At 35.9% G+C, this 23,267-nt stretch overlaps 1 protein-coding gene across 1 annotated transcript in view; it reads right to left on the bottom strand.

Moving 5' to 3' along the window:
* The window catches only part of EYS (EGF-like photoreceptor maintenance factor), a 331,694-nt gene that overhangs the window by 106,381 nt on the left and 202,046 nt on the right, over nt 1-23,267 (bottom strand). The window contains exons 9-10 of the mRNA XM_085056747.1: nt 4,777-4,885; nt 1,744-1,964 (exon numbers count right to left, since the gene is read on the bottom strand). Coding sequence (XP_084912873.1) covers nt 1,744-1,964; nt 4,777-4,885 — 330 coding nt within the window. The remainder of the gene's footprint in view (nt 1-1,743; nt 1,965-4,776; nt 4,886-23,267) is intronic.

Below are 23,267 nucleotides of genomic sequence, written 5' to 3'. Positions count from 1 at the left end.
GAAAAGGCAAGTAACTTTCAGATTTTCTCCTGCAGGAGAGGAATAGGATTCCTGGAGGCCAGTTATCAACAAAGACTGAGGCAAAGAAGGTACAGAATATTTCAGTCTTTCCGGAATCCTTTGGCACCAGAATTTCTTCTCCATTCAGCAGCAAGCCTACATTTTACCAGGTCTTCCTTTTGCTGCTGATATCCTTGTAGAAGCTTTTGGTTTTGCTCTGCATGTCCCTGCCAGATTAATATCCAGATGGGCTTTGGCTTATTCCATATCTGCATAGCTGGATATTTTCTCTGTATTCTGCCCAGATCACCTTGCCATGCTTCTATCTCTTGTATACTTCCTTTTAATGTTTGAGTTTTGTCAGAAACATCAATCTAGTCAGGCTTCCTGACACTTGATTTCCTGCTCATTAGAATGAATCAGTCTTGGGTTTGGAGGAGGTGATCCCTGAAAATCAGCTGGCTGTTGTAGAAAATCATGAAAATCATGCTACTGCACAGCTGCTTATCCCTGGTTTGCACATGCCATCTTCCATGATGCCTCTGGACAGAAGAAAAGTGACCTATTTCAAAACAAAAGCATTTCTGAAAAGGCCCCAGGCCAGCAGTTGGAAGGCAGAAAGGCAGGAAACAAATCCAATGACCATGAATTATTCAGGACACAAATTCAAATCAAACTGCATTCCATAAATGTAGTTGACAGGCCAAGCAAGAGAATGACAGAGATATGGTAAAGATGAACACTGGAACAACAGACTGGTTACTCCAAAGCACACACTCGGTTTCACCAGGCTGGTAGGCAAATTGTGTATGGTTTTATAAAACTGCCTTGCTTTCATTTGTGCTCTAGTCAAACAAGACTTAGAGATCAAAGACCTGTTTGGTGTCCTTTGTGTGTTCCCACCAATCAAGAGAGGCTGAGAAGTCCCTCAAAAATTTGTTCAAGCTCTCTTCAATCTAAGAAACACACAATGGTCCAGAACATAAAAAGAACTTTAGACTATTCTGTTCAGCATTTGTCTTGAAGTACAATTTTTTAAACACTTGGCAGCTACTTCACAAATTCTATCAATTCTCAGCAAAAATGTGTTTCAAAATGCTGAGTTCCTCAGAAAATAATCAAGTTGCTATGGCTTAAGAAGTTACTGTGCTCCTATTTAACCATCATTCAACTCAACCATAATCCTCTGTTCTTTTAACTCATGTCTCTTTCAGACTCAATTTCCTCTTTCATCATGATGCACCTTAACTTTCAAAGGCTCTTTGACAATACCTTTTCACACGTGGTGAAGGTGAACAAGAAAGTCACCAGTTACTGTTTTCATAGCATGATGATGAACATTTTGTACCCAGGAACATAGCATGAAGATGTGTGAGGGTACAAGACCAAGTAAGATATGGAGTTTCTAGGCAAAAGAATGACATTTTATGAGCCTTCTGTCCAAACTGTCTATACAAAGGTTCAGATGTCACCTGGCAGCAGAACTGATCTTGGTTGCAAAGGAATTCTGGCATCAACATAATATATATGGACAATATAATTACATTTTATATCACTTTTCATGCAAGCAAATAAAGTATTAAATCTCTCTGTTTGGCATGAAAATGTCACATTTTCTGTTTGAAATTATCAGGACAAAAGATTGGTGATTATTTCATTACAGAGAAAATTATAACAATTTTTCATTAGGGATGAAACTATGAACCCCATGGATGAAAAAATGGGTAGAGAAATAACTCTTACCTAGTGCAGGTCCCACCATTGTGACATGGGTGATAATCACATATCGGAACATTGCAGTTCTCAACATTTCTTCCTTCAAGAGCCTCATCTATGATGAACAGCTCTTTGTGGTTAACTTGAAAATCCCTAATGCATCCTCTATAGCCATGGATCTGCCCAGCACATCGATGAACCTCTTCATGAACAGGAACATTTCCAAGGAAGATTGATCCAAAGGTGATCTGCAGAAACAAAGAATCTTCAGAAAAAATGTGATTTGGGATGCTACTGTACACAATGAATGAATAATAAATACTAATAAAGGAAATAGTCATTACTTGAAGATAGCAAAAAACGATGATACTTCCTGAAGGGATTCTTTTTAAAAATGTGATTTTTTTTTTTTTTTTTTTTTAAATAATCCTTACAAATAGAGTGGTTAAATGTGTTTTCATATTTTCAAATATGTAAGACAACACACATTCCATGAAACACAATTTGGAATTCCCAGCCTTAACCACAATGAACATAGTTTTTCACCTAGCTTCCCTCATCTATTATGATGAGTTGTACATTCATGGATGAGGCTTGTTGCAGGAACACAGGAGAAGCTGTAGAGTTGAAGACATTTCCTTTAGGACCTGGGACCTATGGAGCCCCAAGATAAGGGGAATACAGAAAAAATATTTTAGTTTTTTTGATGAATGACAGAAAACTGGCTGCTATACTAAAGCCCAAGGAAAAAAAAAAAGGGAAAATTTCAAAAGCCTAGAACATCCTTACAAAGGTGCAAAGAAACAGATGCAACTTTTTCACGCTGGGACTGACCAAATCATATCAGTGCTCACTATGGTAACTCCTCTATTGCCTCACCTAGAATTCAAGCCCTTGATTATCACATATAAAGGATCTGTGACTTGTTTAGCACTCTGAATTCCACTCCTCAAGTTAATGCCTGACTTTCTACAATTCTGACATGGGACTTCATAATTCCTAAGATCATTTGCTAAATGCCTGTCAATTCTTAGGAATTGGAAAAAAACCCCAAAACATAGGTGTATTACAAAGTGAGGCATTTATTCATACAATACCATCAGTCCAGAAAGAAGGTGACATCTAGCCCATTCAAGTCAAGCAGGAATAAGCCAGTGGAATAAGAAATATATCACATGTGTAAAATGTGAGGGAGTTATTTACAGTTAAGGGGCCCTTCACCACCCTATTCAGACCACTGTAAAGAAGTAGGAACAGGAGGAAAACATCACATTGATATATCTGAAATTCACACATCTGTATGATTTTTGCTTTGCTTTTTCCTGTATTGCTTTTGTCAGTCCTGGAGCTATGTTGCTGACAATTTCAAGTGAAGTTTGGTGATACAATGAAAGTGAATACTGCCAGATACTCCTCTACTTAGTGTCTTTCATTTTGAAGGGAAAAAGAAAAACACTGGCTTCTTTTAGAGAATCGATAAAATTAAATCAGATTTTTCATGTCAAAGGAATTCAGAGACATTGGCTCTGCACTTGTTGAATTCATTTCAGATCACTTGACTTTATCCCCTTTCAAACAAAGCTATGAAACACCACCGTGACAGACAGGATTTGTAAGTAGTGTTTGCAGACATTTTCTCTCTGCTTGTGAAACTCAAGAATTAAGCAAAGCGTTGGACAGCATGATAAAATGTCTGTGGTTAAGGAAAGTGTTTTTAACACTCCTCTTGCAACACAATCTCTTTTATTATTTGGCTTGTTTTACAAAAGCACTAACTTTGGGAGTAGATCCGGTGTATCACAGATCAACTTCAATAGGCTTCGCTCAGTTTCTAGCATCTGGATTTTATAATAATTTATTAGATGTTCAAGCACATGCTAGTACACCAATAATACCATTATTTCTGTAAAGGTCCTGTTCTGAATTTAACTGACTTAACCAAAAGATATTTTAAGTAGGCACAAAGAAAGAATTTCTGTAAGGCTAGTTAATAACATAAAAGGCATAATATAGCATTATATCGATAATTTACATTATACTCATATTTAACTTTCCAAATACTAATTTGAAAATATCCTTCTTCACCTTGAGCCTGAGTGATAAAAAGGATTATCTTGGGCAATAATGGGAAGATATTCATTAGTCCTCTGAGACATAAGAAATGTCTTTTTTTCTTTCTTTGATTGTACTTTGTAAATAGAGGTTCTGGGAGATTAGGAGCAGAACTGTAAAGTGTAATAGTCATGAGGATTTGACATTCATCCTACATACCATGCAAGGGAAGAAATTCTGTTACAAACCAACAGTGCATACTGTGAGGTGCACATCAAGATTAGCATCTCTACAGCTAACTGACCTGTCTTCTAGTGAACAAACTTATACAGCAAGCTGTCAATCACAGTTCAAATTCTCAAGCCTAAAAAGATTTTAAATGTATCATGTTGAAAAGATCTTGCAATGAGAGAATGTGTAACAGAGAGGCCATAAAATGGAGACTTAGAATAACAGAAAAATTCACTATTTGGGAAAGCTGGCCTATTGTCTATTGAGAATGAGTCTTCTGACACCAGTTTCAAAATGGAGACAGATATTTTTTACAATACTATTCAGAAGCCAAGTACTAGCAACAATACTGACACTGGACTAAATCATAACTGTTCTTTGCTAGACAGTGTGGTTTGCAAATAAAAAGTAACCAGAATTACTGCTTAACCACATCTGAATTGTTTCTAATAACCCCATGGCCTTAGGTAAATGAATTGCTAATATCTTTTTTTTAACTTTCATGGCATCCATGTCCTTTTCGTGGAATTTGTGCAGCTGGAATAGAAGTTTCAGAGTCAAATAGACTAAGAAATTAATGGATATTGTATCGATGCTTGATGTGAAAAGACCCATTAAAGAAGAACTAAGTACATATAATGACATCTTAAGAGGAATTACATTTCCTCCTTTAAAAGAAGTTAGAGTATACCTATTCTGCTTCAAAAATAACTGAAGTGCATATGCTGATGAAATGTTCAAAGTGAATAGCTATTTTTTGATGTTTTGCAGACTCACCTGAGATGCTCGATGTGAGAAAGAAAGTCTGCGCTGTACAGGAGGGTTTCCATCTGCAGCCATTTCAATCATACAGTAACCTTCAGGACTGCCCACAGGCAACATGTAGCTGTAAGGGAACAGAAGATCCCATTACTATTTATGCTGTTGATCACAGAGTATTCAAAACCCACACAGCAAAAGTAAGGTGAAAGAGCTGTTCATGCTTCCATAAAGGATGAAAATTTTTGGACACTAATAATTCCAGTTTCATGGCTACTTGAACTACCCATGAGAAAAAAGAAGTTTCTTATACTAATGTCCCTCTTCTATTTGCTTTCTTACTACTCTTGACCAGAGTTTGAAAGATATACAGAGAAAAGAAGAAAGCTATCTGTATATATGTAAGTGGCTATTGATAAATTTTAAGTGCTAACTGTGGTTGACATACAGTCTCCCTAGTATAGAGGGTTGTTGGACAAGTGACATCAATGTTGAATGATGCTGAACAGCCTGGGTTGAAATTTCCTTTTCCTGACCTACAGGGGAAACAGAAATGGAATAAGAAATGAAAGGCTAGATACCTCTGAGCAGAAAAATTACACTGTGATGCAGTTATCACTGCTTGGAAAGTGTGTTAGTGCAGATTCTGGTATTGAGCCTCAGAGATAAAAAAGAATGTAAGGTTAAGGGAATCTGTGAAGTAAGTACTAGCAAACCTTCAATATAAACACTGAGAATTCTTCAGTTTCTTTCTGTGATGAGATCTGATAAAATGCTATTAATATTATCAGCAATAAAAATTCAATTAAAAAAGATGATTTTTAAGAACACTGGTTTTATATTTAGAAAGGAAATTTACATAAACATTATTGCAGCAAATGCAGAATAGGACAATAGTAGTTGACAGACTCTTTAAAAGTGAGCTCTTCTATTTCTGTAGAAATGCTTTCAAATTCTATTTGTCTTTCAATTTTCATGAGCTTTAAAAGAGGATGTGATGGCCCTCTTTTTGGGAAGCATGTTAAGGTTTACTGACTACATGTACTCTGCACAGAAAATGCTGCTCAGCCAAATCCACACAATTAGGTTTCCAGAGTAAGGCTTCTAACAACAGCAATGTCACATTTTCATGGAGTATTTCACAAATCTTACACAACAGACTTTAGAAAAGATTCTGAAAAAAGATTATATATTTATCTGGACTGCCAAATTTTCCATTTTTTTAGCTGAATAAATGGTAAAGGACAATGGTAGGAATCTCATTAATTGTTTTGTGTTGGGATAGGTGAAGTTTTATGTTAGGCCACAGACATATGAATGTTAAAATATTTTAAAGTCCATTATGATCTGTACACTAGAAGCATACACTACTGATCATAGAAATTACTTCAGCATTGACAAGGCCAAATTTACTCCTGGAGAAACCACATCAAGATATACCATAGTCTCAAATGGTACCTTCTTATATATCAGCACCTGGTTGGTTGTGTGCAGCTGCCATGGCATGATTTATGCCATGTTATGCTTTGAGCTTTGTGTTTCTGTTCCTGCGTCTAAAGTCTTACCATTTCATGCTCCTGTCTGTAGATTCATTATGAAATTTAGTGTCTCAGTTTTCACCTCTGAAGTTGCTGGGAACATTGTATTGGCATAAATGGATATATTATTAGGCCCCTAATGAATATTTACAAATTCACTGCAGTGCAGTGTTTTCTGGTCGAGCAGCACAAAACCAGTGCATTTACTAACTCAAGTCTCATAGCCAGTACATCCACATCAGCAGCTGATGCATTCATACTAATAAATCCCACCTTTCCAATAGTTTTATCACTGCTGGTTCACAGCTAAATCAGTCAATACTAATTCATTGACTTTTCACTGTGCTCTGCTGCAGGGGGTTGAAATGTGCTAAATTATTTCTACTTTGTAAGTACACAACACTTTTCTTATTTTTGAATCTTTCTTTAAAAGTCTGAGATATTTGAATGACATCTTCTATTATCACCTTCTGAAATGTGATCTAGACCCTTAGGCTATTCAAATGAGTTTGAAAAATATTAATTTTTAGTTCTAATTTTAGGTTAAAAAAGTAATGTTTTTAAGGTATTTTGAACTGCATTCTTTCTTGTAAAGTCTAAAGTTAGCATAGTGTTTTGATTTTGAATATAGGGAACCAGAAGCTGTGCCTGCTGTTATGAAGATCATCTAGTTTGCACAATTTCATTATAAATTATTAATTCAGTAAACAGAAGCTTCTCGTTAATAAACAATGGGTATATTGAGAGACAGTCTGTGATCTCCTTTTTAGGTACTTGAAATAAGGACAATTTTGGAGAAAATACGTCCACTATTTTGTTTTCCAACTAATTCTTGAAATGTAAAATATTCTTTGAATTTGATTTATTATTCCTACTCAAATTTCAGCTTCTGGGAATTATCCAGGTAAATCAGAATGTATAAAGATAACTTTCTCAGATAACAGAAAATCAGCTCATTTAAGATTCTCTTTTAGGGGGAAACAAACCCATAGCCTTTGCTTGGTGCTTTCTACCCTGAGTGGATACTGTAGTTAAGACCTAACACAGTCATGGCAAAGCCTACCCTCTGCCCATGCCTTTTTCCTGCTTTTCAGGAAGATTTCTGAAGTCTGCATCTATTTATTTTTCTAAATAATCCCTTATATCACATATTACAATGTTGCAGCCCACAAAGAACAAAAGTTTAATTGATGTGGCAAAATCAATAAAGAAGAATGTTCATCTAATGAAAAGTAAAAGAACAATGTGGAATGTGACAGTTTGACCATCTTCAAGCAATTAGCCATACATTCAGCATTGTAAACCTTCACTGCAAATGTCTGGTGTATATACATTCTCACTGTTTTGTGTGCATAATTTCTATTGTTTTATCCTGGCAGAAAAAAAGTGGAAGATTAAATATAGGTGCAACTAAAATAAGCCTTAAAGATTGCTTAATACTGACATGGTCTTTACTTAGGCAAGCCCAAGTATCATAAATTCATTTAGATAATAACACAGTCATCCCTACTCAGGCATACCTGGTAACCCATCTTTAAAGAAATATGTCAGGAAAAAAAAAAAAAGAAATTCCAAGTATACCCCCCCAGTATCCATAAACAGCAGCTATCATACAGTGATTTTGATCATTAGATCTTAGCTTCACAAAGTACATAGAAGTGTTTTGATTTTTTTTTTTTTAATATGCAGCAATGAAATCTCAAAGAACAGAGCTGATTGATTTGATGTCAGCCAACAGATTAGTGACTGAGTTGTGAGAATAAAACCACAGGCTACAAGCAGCAACCTACTGCCCTGTATTCTGTAGTGTATGTTAGGAATGCTAGCAGTTTCCTTCAGCATTTGCTTCTTTCTCTGCAAGGATTTCCAAGGAATTAATACTTGAAATTTCTCTCTGTCTTGTCATAGAAAGAAAAGCTGTCATTTGAAATGTGAACAAAATGGATATTTTTCATGCTTACCTTACCAAAAAATTAGGACTGTTTGAATTTGCTAGATTACTAATACATGCCCAGAATAGCTTTTAGAAAGAGACAGAGCATGGGAAATTACAGTCTTTTCTTACAAAATTACAAACATATGAAAAAATGGCAATTAAACCATAAATGCTGTCTCTGTCTTTATTATAGCATTTAAACCCAGAAAGTGTAACAATATGGACACATGCAAAATATAATCATATTATTTTTTTAAAACAATGATGGAAAAAAAAGGCACTTGAAATATTCTGTCACAGAAATTACCTGAACTGAAATGTCATTCATCTTGCTCTATAACCTGGTTATAGCTTTCCTATAATCTACGTTTAAATCTGTCATAATCTTGCAACTGAATAAATGCAGTTGTATTATTTCATGCACCTCACAGAAGATTGAAATCCATTATCCACATTAGAAAAGAGAAAATTAAACTGATGATTTATTCTCTTGACATTTTTTCTTTATTTTTCTAATTAACCTCATATTATGAGATACTGACCTCACATTAGGAACACCTGATGAAAGTGAGATGAAAGTGGCTAATCACTGACATCTTTAAATTTTGAAGTATTTTTAGTTCAGTGATGCTTTTTCACTCGTTTAGATGCTGAAGGCATTTCAGTCCATCTGCCTCGCATCTCAGTGGCATATTCTGGCTGCATTTAAAGCCAGCATGTTTTCCCCTCCAGAGACAGTGACAGGAGAGAATGCAATATGACTCCTATTGCAGGATAATTTTGTCAGGCACCAGAGTTGTGATTCATGCACATCACACTCATAATGATATAAAAAGGATTCACAGGGGAGTAGAGAATCGGGTGTGTGGGGAGTAGTTATGGGAAACGTGTGTGTGTGGAGGATGTATGGGTAATGTTATGCACAGTGATCTAAACAGGTCTGGAGCCATGTGGGGCCCAACTGTTCCTGGAGATGCTAAGGTACAGGCCTGATGCATTCAAATATTTATTTCCACAAATTTGAAACAAAAATATGTTCAGCCTTCTTATTTGCTCTTGGCTTAGAATGACATGATTTTTGTCATAGATGCTGTGGATTTTATATAAAGTTGTTAAGAACAAGAATTACCAAGGATTTACTATTTCTTCTTTACAAAAGACTGATGAACCTCAATAGATGCAAAAGAGAAATTACATACGGTGATTAATGTAATTTGCTAGTCACATCTTGATTAACTATGTGCATGAATGCTGAATTTCTAGCAAAATGCAATGTTTACCTCACACACTCGTGATACAATTGTATACTAGGTATTGGATTAATTTAGGTCTGGAATTGATAGTCAAAGAAATCCTCTCGAGCTAGCTAAGACTGGGGCACTTCTAAGTCAAGTGTTACCTCCTATGATCTCACTTAAGTAAATGTTTTAGCTTAAATTATCATGGACTACTTCTCCAGGTGGAAATAAAATTCATTTTCCTTTAAGCTAGTCACCAGGTGGCACTAAAGGAGCACAGTAGAAAGCATGAAGGCAAAATTCTTACTAATGTCTCTTCTAATAATTGGAAAGACTGACTTAAGCTCTAATTGATAGCATGATTGCTTCAGCTTCCAGTTTATATCAAGGGAAACACAGCAAAGTATCTTAAACTGATTACATATTTGACAATATGGATGTGAATAGGTCCAGAGACTGGAACTTCTGGAAGACTTTTAACTGCTTTCATGCATTATAACTACCTAATGTAATCATGTAAAAATGGTGCATTCATGGTTAGGTAAACATACTTAAGAAAATTTAGTTTATAGCAATTATATTTTCTATATAGTGCTGAAGGTGTAACCATATTTCTAACAGATTAAGGAGAGGTACAGCAAAATCAAAATGTCAAATCAGCAGGTATAAATAGCCACAGGCATTATAAAGGGAACCTTTGTTCTTATCCAAGCTAAATAATCATGGTAAGACTGTTTCTGAGCAAAGACCTCACACTGCTAGCAGACCAGGGTTTCTGGTCTTCTGAAAAATTATTAGAAACTAGTTACACCACTGTTCATTTTGTAATGCTACAAATGGAGGATTACATTTAGAACTACTTGCTGTTTTTCTCCCTAGAATCTGAAAAATGCTAGCCCAGCTTAACAGCTCAACATAGGAAAAAATCCCCACAAAAATCCCTTTACTAAAAAAGTATTGATATTAAAGACACAATATAAAATGACTCCTGCAAAACACTGAAATAGAGGCTTCATTTATGCCCTTGATTAACCAGAGCAGTTGTCAAGGGAACATCTAACCAACTGTCAAGTAATACAGGGGATTTTTCAGGAACAGTGATTTTACCTTCGACTGAGCATATTCAATTCACAAGTGTGAAAATCTGTATTGTGCCTTGCAGTTTTAATAATCTCTTGGTATTTTTCCAAAATTCTTGCACTTACTACTTTTTTTCCCCCTTAAAATATATTTTAAAAAAATCCAGTGTTATAAAAACCATACCTTTTCTTCCCAAGATATAACTTCACTGTACTTCTTCCGTGGAAATGTCGGTATGTGTCTTTGCCCTCTTCTATTTCAGTAAGGTCAAATTTTGGTATTTCTTACCAAGTTCAATTGCAACACCCAGAAATGACAATTATAAAAATGAATGCTGCATTTTATGTCTGACATTTTATTTGAAATCAATGAAACATATTTCATAACCTTCAGCAATTCAACAACAGATTTCAGGTTTTCTAGTTGCTGTAAACTGACCAAACAGTAAAAGTGTCAGAGAAGGAGAAAGAAAAGGAGACCAAGGAGAGGAGTAGATAAAAACAAGGGAGAAGAAAAATCCCAAATTACTTTGACTCCTAAAGTGTCTTTTAGCAATCCCTTGATGCCCCTTTCTTTAGGAAAAATAAACAAACCACACACAAAAAGATGTGTGTGAACTTTGGGAATGCATTAGGGGGTGACAAACTCCCAGCTGACTCTGAGCTTGTTTGAAACTTGCTGCTCCAGCTGGATGTATATAAATCTCTGGGCCCTGATGGGACTCATCCCAGTGTACTGAAAGATGTGACCAATGTCATCACAGGACCTCTCTTCATTATTTGGCAATGATCTTGGAGTCTGGAGAAGTCCCATTTGACTGGAAGCTGGCAAATAGTTCCAGTTTTCAAGAAGGGAAAGAAGGAAGACCCTGTTAATTACAGGCCTGTCAGTCTCACTTTAGTGCCTGGTAAAATTATGGAGGAGTTTATTCTGGGAATTACTGTAAAACATCTGAAAGACAGCACCATCATTTGCCACAGATAGCATGGGTTCATGAGGGAAAAGTCTTGCTTAAACAACTTAATCTCCTTTTAGGACTAGGTAAACCATCTATTTGACCAAGAAAAGCAAGTAGATGTGGTGCATTTGAATTTTAGCAGTTTTCTGTACTCTCTGTCATAGTCTGCTCCTGCATAAAACATTCAGCACACAGTTAGGGAAGTATATAACACATTGGCTGAGCAGTTGGCTCAGGGATGTAGTAAATAGGGTTGCATCAGGGTGGCAGCTGGTTGCCAGTGGGTTCCTCAGGGCTCAATTTTAGGGCCAGTGCTCTCAAATGTTTTTATAAAAGACCTGGACACAGAAATTAAATGTACGTTAAAGTAAGTTTGTTGATGTCTAAACTAGGAGGAGCTGTGGACTCCTTCAGGGTCAGAGGGATCTGGATTAGACTAGAGAGCTGGGCAACCACCAACCATATGAAATTTAACAAGAGCAAGTGCCAGAGTCTTCACCTGGAATGGGTAATTGTGGTTATACCTACAAACTGGGGGATGAGAGGCTGGAGAAACACTCCATAAGAGAGAGATCTGAGGGCCTGAGTTCATGGCAAGTGGAATATGAGCCACCAGTGTACCCCAGCTGCCAAAGGGGACAACTTGGGGTGCATCAGACACAGCATCATGAGTCAGTCAAGGGAGGTAATGGTGTAGACCCATCTCAAGTCAAACAGTGTCTTTTTATCATAAAATCATAGATTCATAGATTGGCTTGGGTTGGAAATGACCTTAAAGATCATCTAATTCCAACCTCCAATTCCATGGCCCTTCCAGTAGACCAGGTTGCTCAAAACCCCATCCAACCTGGCCTTGAACACTTCTAGAGAAGGTTTATTCACAAATTCTCGGGGCATCCTGTTCCAGTGCCTCACCACTATCATAGTGAAAAATTTTTACCTTGTATCTAACCTACACCTGCCCTCATTCAGTTTGAAGACATTCCCCATGTCCTGTCTCTACATGCCCTTATAAAAAAGTCCCTCTTTCATTTTTTTGCAATAGGGGTACTTGTAGAATTGAGGAATATGAGAAAAACAAATACCTTTACCTTGCCAAATGCTACCTTCTTCATACAGAAGATGTAATTTCTTTACTTAATGCTGGTACACAGTTTTTCATATACTATACAGAATCTAAAAAAAACCCCAGAAACCAATGTTTTTGTATAAGCATATTAGTAGCTGGAAATGGTAATACCTACATTAGGTGAAAGAGATACTGTTTATGCTAGGTTCTGCTTAGCTTGGTTTATGCTTCATTTCCTCCAGCTCTGCTAGTCCAACAGTCAAGTTTATGATCCTTTAGTAGACTGGCTAATGGGACTCTTTCTAATGCATATATTGCTGAGCATACTACAGGCAGCATGCACCCAAGGATCATTTATTTCAATGGCATGCTTTTTTTCAACATATATATTTTATGAATCATGACTTTAAAGATACTTGTTCCCAGACTGGATCTTTAAAGGAAAGTGTAAATTCTGCTTTTAATCATATCACTGCAATTCCATTGACTTCACAGGGATTTCACTGGTGTAAACACAATTCATCACTGTGCTGTGACAGCTGATAGACTGTGACACCTCCATTTCACACATGCAAGAATGGGAATAACATGAAGATACTGGAATAATTAGTACTAACACTTATGCAGAGTTCTGAAGTTACAACAAAATTGAATTTTTATCATAATAATTACCATAGTCATCATTGTTGTTGTTCATGATCATGACAGTATTGAAAGAATAGATAGTTACAAAATTGATCCTGGGAGTAAGCACCAAATCCTACAAAAACCTTATGTTCTAATCTGAGTTTCAGGACAGCAAGCTCACACATAGAAAAATGCAGAATATATACTGTGCTTGTTTTTACATCCTAACTGTTCTCTGTTGGATCATAGCAGGCTTCATAGTGTATTTCGTGGGCTTTTCTTTCTGTTATATGAATTCATTGAGATTTCACTGCTGATAAAAACCCCATGTTGTTAAACCCAATAATCCACCTTCAAGACTGAATACAGTTGCTTTCTCCTGTTTCTGACTGCATTGCCTCAGGTTCTTGTACCAACTGGGTATTTGCTGCACCTGCACAAGGCTGTTTTAATTTTCATTATGGCTACTTTAACTTCTCTTTGAGACTACATTATATCAAAGAGAAAGACTTCTACTCTTATATTCTTTGGCACTCCAGAGATGAATATTCCTTAGGGAAGGTGCATGCAGCATTTTGCACAGCTCATTCTTACCCTCTAATCTGGATTCTCTAATTTGCTGATTTTTAATATAAATGTAATTGGATTAAAACAATTTTATTAAAAATTATACAATATCAGAAAAGAAAGTTTGTTTTCCTCTTTCAGTAAAAAGCCTCCAGTTAAAGCTTATGAAACAACTAATACAAAATAGGGAAGATATGGAAATTCAAATACAATCTTCACTGAAAGAATATTCTGGCATGAAAAAACACTTTTTATGAAGAGTCATTAGATATTAAGTTTTGACCTCTACTTCCCTTAAATGGAGAGAAAACTATTTCAGCAAACGAAATGGCAGTGTTGATCTATTACCTCAGAAGTCATATGTTTTCCTATCTGAGAAATGGGAAAAATTGTCTAGGGTTATTTAGGTGATACTTGGGAATTAATTTAGAAAAAGCCAAAATAGTAATCAAACGTAACAATGCAATATTACATTGATGAAGACTGGAAGAATTTGTAAGACTTCTGATAAATAATAAATAAAATTTGATTGCATGGAACATATGAACACTAACTTTAAAAGAGTACCCTAAAAGAGTAGCAACTCAGATTCTTTTAGTCTCAAGAGAAACATGACTCTCTGACCACTTTGTAGAATTTCCTTCTCCTAAAGTACAAGATTTCTTCTAGGTAGAGTGATTTTGAATGCACTGAAAAGGAGTCTTGGATCATGTTTCTGTTTAAGAAAATAGTATCAGTAGAAGCAGAGTATAGCTCCATATAAGAGCTATTCAGTATTACCTCCTGGTGAGAAAATTAACACTGTTGTAAGCCTGGCAAAATATGAAAACGAGTACTTGGTAAAACTTCAAATTTCAAAACCTGTCTACACTGTTGCTTTTCAGGCTGTGGTATCACATCTTAAAACTATTTTTAAGCCATTTATCTACCTACCAGGTAACTGAATCATGCATATTGGTGAAAGTAAAGAGAAATAAGAGATCAATTTATGTACATATAGCAGCAATGATCTCATGTGAAGTGGCTATGAGATACAAAGTTTGAAGAAAATATATGTATACACATATTTCTGACAACAACCAATGTTTAAAAATTTTTCTTATGCATACACAATTCATGTATACATAAATTGTGCTTTTTAGAGTCATGAAATCAGAACAAGGAAAAGAATACAGGAAAATAATAACATATCTAAACCAATATATTTTGAGGGGGGTAAATACCCCTCTAGAAAATACAAAAAAAAGGTGAAAATCAAACAAATGTTGAGGGTTCAACTTCGCCAAGAAAATGTCACAAAAAAACATTGGAAATGTGCTCCAAGAGAGACACAGTAGGCAATGTCTTCAAATTATGTGTCCCCTTCCCTGAGGAGGGACTGTTCTGGAGTTAGCAACATTGCTTGGTATTGCACTAGAGAACAGGAATGAATTATGTTTAAACATCTTCAGATGCTTGTCTTCCATTTATTGTCTTACATAAGTCTGATCCTATGAATGAAAGTTAGGAAGCCACTTGACATGTGAATAAAGCTTTACCAATGCAGTGCTGTACAGATAAAGCAATACTGCAATGAACTCCAGTTGAGGATCTTTTCTTACCTATCACAGACAGAAGAAATACAACGACCAGCAACGTATATCACTTCTACCAGGCAGCACCAATTAATTTTCTTTTGCATACTTTGATGGTCTAAAATGAACTGTTACGTCCCCGCTAAATGGGAAAACTAAGAGAAAAATAGGTTAAGTAATGTGGCTAATGAGAAAGTGACTCTTCAATTTGAATGCCAAGAGATGGAGCAATTTATATACAGGCACAGGAAATCCTGAGTAGAGTGGAGAATAAAGTCCTTCTACTGCCAACTAGTGCAAACCCTGAGGCTGAGGCTGACATATTTGCTAATACTGAGGACCAAGAGACATCCTGCTGTATTTCAGTTTTGCGCATGTAAGTATCAATTAAAAAAAAGTACTTTGGTTTCAGACTCTTTACGGCTCCTGTCTTCTAATCCTTTGTAACCTTAAGCCTTTGGAACTTGGAGCTACTCTCACATTTCTCTAATTAAGACTTAGGCAAACTTTATGTACCAACTTCTCATAATGATATTCAAACAGCCTGTTCTTGGTCTCTTCTGGTGACATTCTCAGAAGCATCCCAGTAGGAAAAATGAAATAGGCAGACACTTAATCCCTCTTATAATTCAGCAACAACTGCTGAAACAACTATATCCTCTACTCAGCTCTTCTATAATGGTCTATGAATGCCTAATTCAGTTGAATTACATGAGGATCAACTTAAAATATGACAACAGAATGTAAGTCAGGGCATACAGAGCTAAAGGCAGCTTCCTAAAATAGGATATTTAGTTTTCCACTGTATTGCTTAATTCAGCAAATTACTATTTTGTCTCATTGAAGGTGTAAACATATGCTATCGCCAAAGAAAAGTTTTCCATTTATGACAAGAACTATCACTAACACTTTATTTGTGTTAAGCATTGCTTATGCTGTCATAAACAAAGGGCCATGGAGAACTGCAGAGAAGGGTAATGCACCATTTGTAATATTTATATCAAAACGGATAAAACTGGGAATGAATAATTAATCTTTCTTAGTAAGCTGTAACACCAGTTAAGAGAGTTATCTCTGTGTCTCTAATCCTCACCAACATTGTGTCTGCCCTTTTGAATCCATCATTAAGAAAGAGAATAAGGCCTTATCATAATCCCTTCAGGCCCTCTTCAGTGCAGGTAACACTAATTTTTTGAGAAATGGGAGGTATCAATGCTACTAAAAGTGCTGGGCATGTTGCAAATCTACTTTCATAAAGCATGAGCAACTCACCTGAAGTCTATAATGCAAGGCAGAAATGTTAAATAACACTCCCATGTACCAAACTTAAGATTTATTGATTTGTGAAGTTTAATGGCCAAACAATGTCATCAGTTAATTTCATTTTTTTAAAAACTGTTTCTTAACAGATACTTTTTGCTTTGAACACACAAAGGAATAGAACAGAGTGGATCTCTGATTTCAGAATACATGCATAAATACGGAATTGCACAGAACTTGAAGCACAGTGTTGTCATCTAAATGGATTAAAGTTCTCTACTCATCCCTATCTGGACTAGGCTCATTAAATGTTTTGTTGTAGTCTGCTTTTGATAACACATGTTCTCTGTTTTTCTCCATCAGAGTGAAAGTTTGAGCTTTAGAACAGCTCTGTCAAAGAAATTAAGATTCTCATAATAATTTCACATGTATTTTGTACTTGAACCTGTCTAAATCAAAGCACCTAACGTGAAGAGCTAAGAACATTTTGCTAAGCTATAAAACCGACTATTTTTAAAGAAAAAACAGGCTGCTTTACAGTGATATGTTTATACATATTTTAGCTGCAATCTTAAACATACAGGAGGGCACAAGATTATGATGCCTATTACCTATTTGAATATCAAAAAGTAAAATATAGATTATAATGTCATTGGGATGTGCTTCAAGAGAAACTACATAAATAGCCAGATGTATATTTCCTAGTGTATTAGAAATGTCTTCCCTGTTTTTTCAGTCCCTTTGTTTAGTGATATATTCAAGCTGAAATGTATTATTTGGAAAAGAAGTAGTGCATGAGATTCATGAATACTAACTGCAAAAAAGAAAAACAAGACAAATGTAATACATTTAGCTTGTATGTGTAAATGTGTGTTCATAGGCCACCTTTTAGGAAGTTTTTGCTTTTTTTAAACAAGATAGATTACTTTCATTAGATTTTAGAAATAAAAAGTATGAGGTTTTAATGGAAAAAAAATCTTGTATGATGTGAAATGTCCCACGTTTCTTCATGGATATTAAAAATCTTACATAGGCCTTTTAAAAAGATTATATTTTATGAATGCAAGTTATCAAGGAAATTGTGGAAGTGTAAACAAGCACCACAATGCCTGTTGCTGGGTATGTAAAATCTGGTTTTGCTTACAGATGAGGTTCTTTATTTCTTGATTTTGATGTCCAATTTTCTACTTATAAATGCAGCTACACACATATTGAATTTGGAAGTATTACAAAATATTTCACTACAGAACCACCCTGTGATTAACTATTTCATTTCAGTGAGATGCTTGATGCTATTAACCTTGTAGATACTTCAGGTCAAGGTTCAAGCACTGAAAAATGTATCATTTTGTCAGAATTAACACTTCTAACTGACAAGAATTAACTTCAGATTAAGCTGTCTCTAATTAGCAACAAATGAAATCATGCACAACCAGGGCTTACCAGTTACCAGTTATATACTCTTCTTTACAGTGTTAGCCCTAATGAAAAGCATTTTATATCATAATTTGCAGAGTGGGAATCCCTGCAGACTGGGAGAGTTAGGGTTCATTATCATTTCAAATCACTGTTTCAAGCTTCAAACACCAAAATACCAAGAACAAACCCAGCTTATTAACAAAGGTCAAACTAAATACATCAAGATATCTCAGCCTACATACCATATACTTGCAGGGTTTGGAGAAGAAAGTTGTCCTTCAAATTTAAATAGAGAAGGAAAAATAGAACTTAGAATAATTTTATACAACAAAACCGTTTTTAATGTGGTCAGAAGAGCATTCATACGAATATACTTCAGACATGCCTCTGAGGCAAACCCTAGGAGGTCGTGCTGTAAGATTCTCTTCCTCTGAGGGACCCAATAAAATATTTGATTGTTTCCCTGGGTCACAGTACTGAGCACTAAGGGATGCCATGAGTAACTGACATAGATAGACAACGCAATGCTGACCAACAAATTTTCTACCCACTTAGCTGATCTGGATATAAGGGTATTATGGAAGCCTTGAAAGGAATGTTCCATCTGAATGGCAGTGTATTTTGGGAAAGAGCTTTTCCTATCCAATATAAGTTATTTTTAGAAATTATTTTAGTCTTCATCTATGCATCTCAGCACTATGTGATTAATAATGAATTTTATCACAAAAAGATCTCTGTAAATCTTGTATTACAGGGAAAAAAAACCTGAAGCAGATGAATAGTATTGCCCAAGATCTTGTCCACAGAATGCAAAATATGTCAGGTAATGAGTACAAGTTCTGTGATTGTCACGCTTTTATTCATCTTATGTGAAGTTACTAGAAATTAAGAAGAATTAATCTAAACACAACCTGTTTTTAAAGAACATACCCATTGCACTGATTGAATTGCAGCAGCCAAATATTTGCCTGTTTTCAGTCAATATTAAGTGCTTTGTTTAATGATGAACCTGGAAAACATTGCCTGCTGTGCATCTCCCTCTCTTTTGTATGCCAGAGGAAGAGAGTTGGCAGGAAGATAGGGTGAACAGGATTAAGTAAGTTAATTCTACCACTGTTTTCATTAAACCGCTATTGCATTGCTTATTCAAATTTTAAACTAAACCAAAATAAATAAACAACAAAAACCCCAACGAAAACAGGTTACGGTTTGGTCAGGAAGGAAAAAAACCCATGCACCTGTGCCTGACATATGAAAGGCAGGGAAAATGCTGATGATTCAATTATAATATGGCTGCACATAATTAGATAAATGGAATAAGTTGTGTGGGGAATCATTTATGGAAAAATCTATTTCACAATTACTTAATTTTTTCTTTTCCCTGCCTTCCTTTTATCATCCTTTTTTATTCAGGAAGGGTTGAGGGAGCAAAGGAAGTTCTGTGTTTGTCCTCTGGTGTCACTGCTGAAGATTGATGTAACAGTTTGGGTAGGTAGGAAAGAAACAGACTTTATTTGGCTTGAATCAGATATGAACTCTACGGTGATGGAAAAGAGAGCATGATTATTTCTAGAGGGAAAACTGCAAAGGAGAGAGCAAAAAGATTATTAGGCAAAGTTTTTAATTCTCATCTTTGATCAACTGAACATTTTGGAATCTAGTATGCATGATAATGATTTAAGGCACAGTATTTTTATAGCAGACATTCTTTGGAGGCTGTAGAACCATCCTCAGCTATCTGGGGTTAAAATGAGCAGAGATACACTCAGATACTGACATGTAAAAGGTTTCAAGTGATTGAATATGTAGTTTGGGAGAAAAAATTTCTGAATTTTTTGTCTACCTTTTGTTTAAAGGTATGAAATGAGATTTGAAAATTATAGAATATGTACATAAAGTTTTCCCAGTTATTCGGCAATTTAACCTATTTCGCTATCTGAAGATGCAGCAGCACTATGCTGGGAAAGTTGCAGGTCACAAAATGTTAGTTGATGTTTAGTTCAAGAACTTGTGTAAGGTGAGATGAAATATACTAGCTTTTTGCAGCTCATCTTGAATTTAAATGGTACAATTCTGTGCTGCTTCATTTCCTACTTAATGTAGCTGTAAATGTTTTGGCCCTTTGGTTATCTGTATTCAGTACACAACTTTTGGTGTACTTAACTGTCTTCCTGCTCATAACTGAGAAAAATGACAGCAGATTTTGAGTAGTTTAGAAAGAAAAAGCATGAAAGGAAAAAAGATAAAATATCATAGAAAGAATTCTAAGTGAGAGCAAAAATACATGTTCAACATTTAATCACTACTATAATACTACATGACCAAGGAGAACAAAAAAATCCCACAAGCTTGCTGCCAACCTGTCAGAAAACATGACCAGCTATAATAAAACTTATATGGACAAATCACTTAATAACTTTAAATCCCAAAGCAATGACATGAAGTGAACTAATTCTGACAGTGTTGGATACATTGTCTTTGAATAATTGTCTTCTATACATTAACTCTTCAGAGTAAGAATGAGTGGACTTTCCAAGGTCTAGGCCTCTTTTTGGATCCAACTGCCATGCTTGCTTGAGTGGTGAAATATTTCATATTTAATCTTTTATTAATAAGCAGCAGTTTTAATCAATATGAGAATGTGCTGCTACCAAAAAGGATGCTGCCCAATTGATGAAATTGTTCAGGTAGTGTGACTGGAGATCTGACCTGACCAAAAACCAAATTACCAAATTCCCCAAAAGATAATATTTTAGTCAGATCAGCAGAATTTCTACAGCAGTTCACAACTAATCAAACCAAATTAATCACTCTTCTGTTCAATTGTCTGCTGAGTAAGACTGACATTATCTTCCTGAAAAATAGGGCTTTAATAAGTGAGTCCAAAAGCTGTAAGATGCTGACCAGTGTAAAACATGCAACAAAATAAACTATCACAGATGTTACATTGGCTGAAAATACATTATGCTGAAATGTAATATATGCAATAATAGACCTTTGCCATTCAATATGAATGAATGTTCTTGTATTGAAACGTGTGAACACACAAATACCACAGGATCACTTTTTAGCATTCTGAGACTTTTTGCAACTTTTATTAGAGACAAAGCAAATGGTTGTGCTGACTGCATTTCTCTATTATTAAATGGAAAATTTCATAATTATTAAATATAAGTTCTGTGTTTTGGAAAAACAAAAAAGAAAGAAAGAACCAACCCCTCACATTATAAACCCCAAAACCTTCTAGCTTAAATTTGAAGGCTGAAGACTTTAAAAGGAAACAGATGAAATTATATGGGCTTCAGAAAGCATTCATAACCCTTGGAGTGGAAACTGGGTATATAGCAAGACCAACAATACTGCATCAACCATAGTTCATCACCAAACTGAGCTCTAAAATTGAAAAACATGGATATACATTTGGCATAGGCTGCTGCTGGGATTGTCTGCATCAAGCAACCAGCAAACTCCACTCATGTGTCACCTAGAGCTGTATCCCCACCTTAAGTTTTCAGTAAAACTGCTTGTGGGCCTCATTCTCCATATGGGAATTGAAGAAATGCCAAAGTGTTAAGATAAAAGTGCCAGATTCACTACCTCCATGAAATACATTAAGAAATCTTGCAAGATTACAGGGTTAAGTATTTGATTGAAATAAATACATTAAAACAAAGCAATGTGTTCTTCCCCTTTGTTAAAAGTGAAGAAAAAACTCACAGTCTTAGAAATCAATGTCTTCCTCTTTGGCTGGTTGAGGAAGAATGCTCTTCAGCCAAAGAAAGCAATGGTCAGAACATGCCTTGGCTTATGTCAGGCACAGACTAGTGTTTAGTTTTGTATTTTTCACAGCATTTGCTGTTGAGCAAAACTTATACCTCCCCCAGAAGGCAGGCAAGCATAATCCTGTTATTTTCCAGATGGATGAACAAAAGAGGTTGCAGAAGATTGTTTCTGACAGTGTTGGGAACAAAACCCAGGGGCCAAAGCACATGTCAGATTTACATAAAATGTATTCAAATGCAAGAGAAAACCTATTTTCTGAAGGTGTTTTGAAGTGCTGCTGAGTAATTTAGTAGCAACACAGCATGCTACACTGTAGCTCTCACATTCACATCTTTCATTACTATTGGTCTGCTAGGTGCTGGCAGCTCTGACAAGACAATGTGAACTGTAGGGGGGATAAAACAATTTCTGTGACAATGTATAGATCTCTAGTTCCTGGTGCTCTCACTAAAACCCATCAGTGCTGTAGGAAGTCGCATCCACCTCCACAGCAAATGGCAGACCAGTGCTGCAAATCGCACAGAAGCTGCAGAAGAAAAACCACAGGGACACGTATCCTGAGGCACAGATGTGAACTGGTGCCAGAGAAACACCATTTCACCCAACAGGGAAATGTACTGCAAATGTGATACTGCACTTGAGCAAAGCCTCCAGAAAAGGCAGTCCACAACCTGAAGAATAATTTTATTTTAATGTACTCCAAACCTCCAACAGTTACATGTCTGTTTAATACAGTTCACTTGAAGTGTGAGCTCAAATGCAGATTTGGCATTATATAAAGTTTTGCTATTTTATAGCAAAGCACAGGGTTTCCATAGACCCAGAGAACCTGTTTACAAACTGCTAAAACACTTACTGTATCTGGAAACACTTTAGCATCAGCAGTGCAAGACATTAATTACGTTTCTATGTTCACTATACGCTGACACCATGCGACTACAAGAATTCTACAATATACTCACATTTACATTCTGTTGAACAACAGAATACAGCCTTATCCAACACAAGACAGCACAAAAAATTTAAATAAATGGAGAAGGTCACATATATGTTATAAAATTTTGTCTATACAACTACACATAGAAGGAAGGCAGGAAAATCATGTTCAGTATCACTTCCATGTTCCTTCTGTAGTGGGTTGATCTCAATCAGCTGCCAGCTGCTCACCCAGCTGCTCTCCCACCCCTCCATCTCCACATGACAGTGAGGGTGGAGAAACACAATGACAAAACCCCTGGGATGTGGTAAAGACATGGAGATCTCTTACCAGTTATCACAGGACTGAAATGGAGAAAAGTTATTTAATTTATTAGCAATTAAACAGATTTGGGTGGTGAGAAACAAAGAGAAAAACTAAACTCCTTCTCCCTAGTGCCTTTTCTTCCAGCTTCAGCTTCATTCTGTTCTATTCCCAACTTCTGTATCTCCCCAACCCAAACAGTGCAGAAGGAGGGTGGGGA

Source organism: Lichenostomus cassidix, chromosome 3 (genome assembly GCF_008360975.1).
Source record: "Lichenostomus cassidix isolate B80296 chromosome 3, HeHo_3.0, whole genome shotgun sequence".
Lineage (NCBI taxonomy): Eukaryota > Metazoa > Chordata > Aves > Passeriformes > Meliphagidae > Lichenostomus > Lichenostomus cassidix.
The sequence above is the reverse complement of the archived record's forward strand: the minus strand, read 5'-3'. Positions and strand labels throughout refer to the sequence as shown.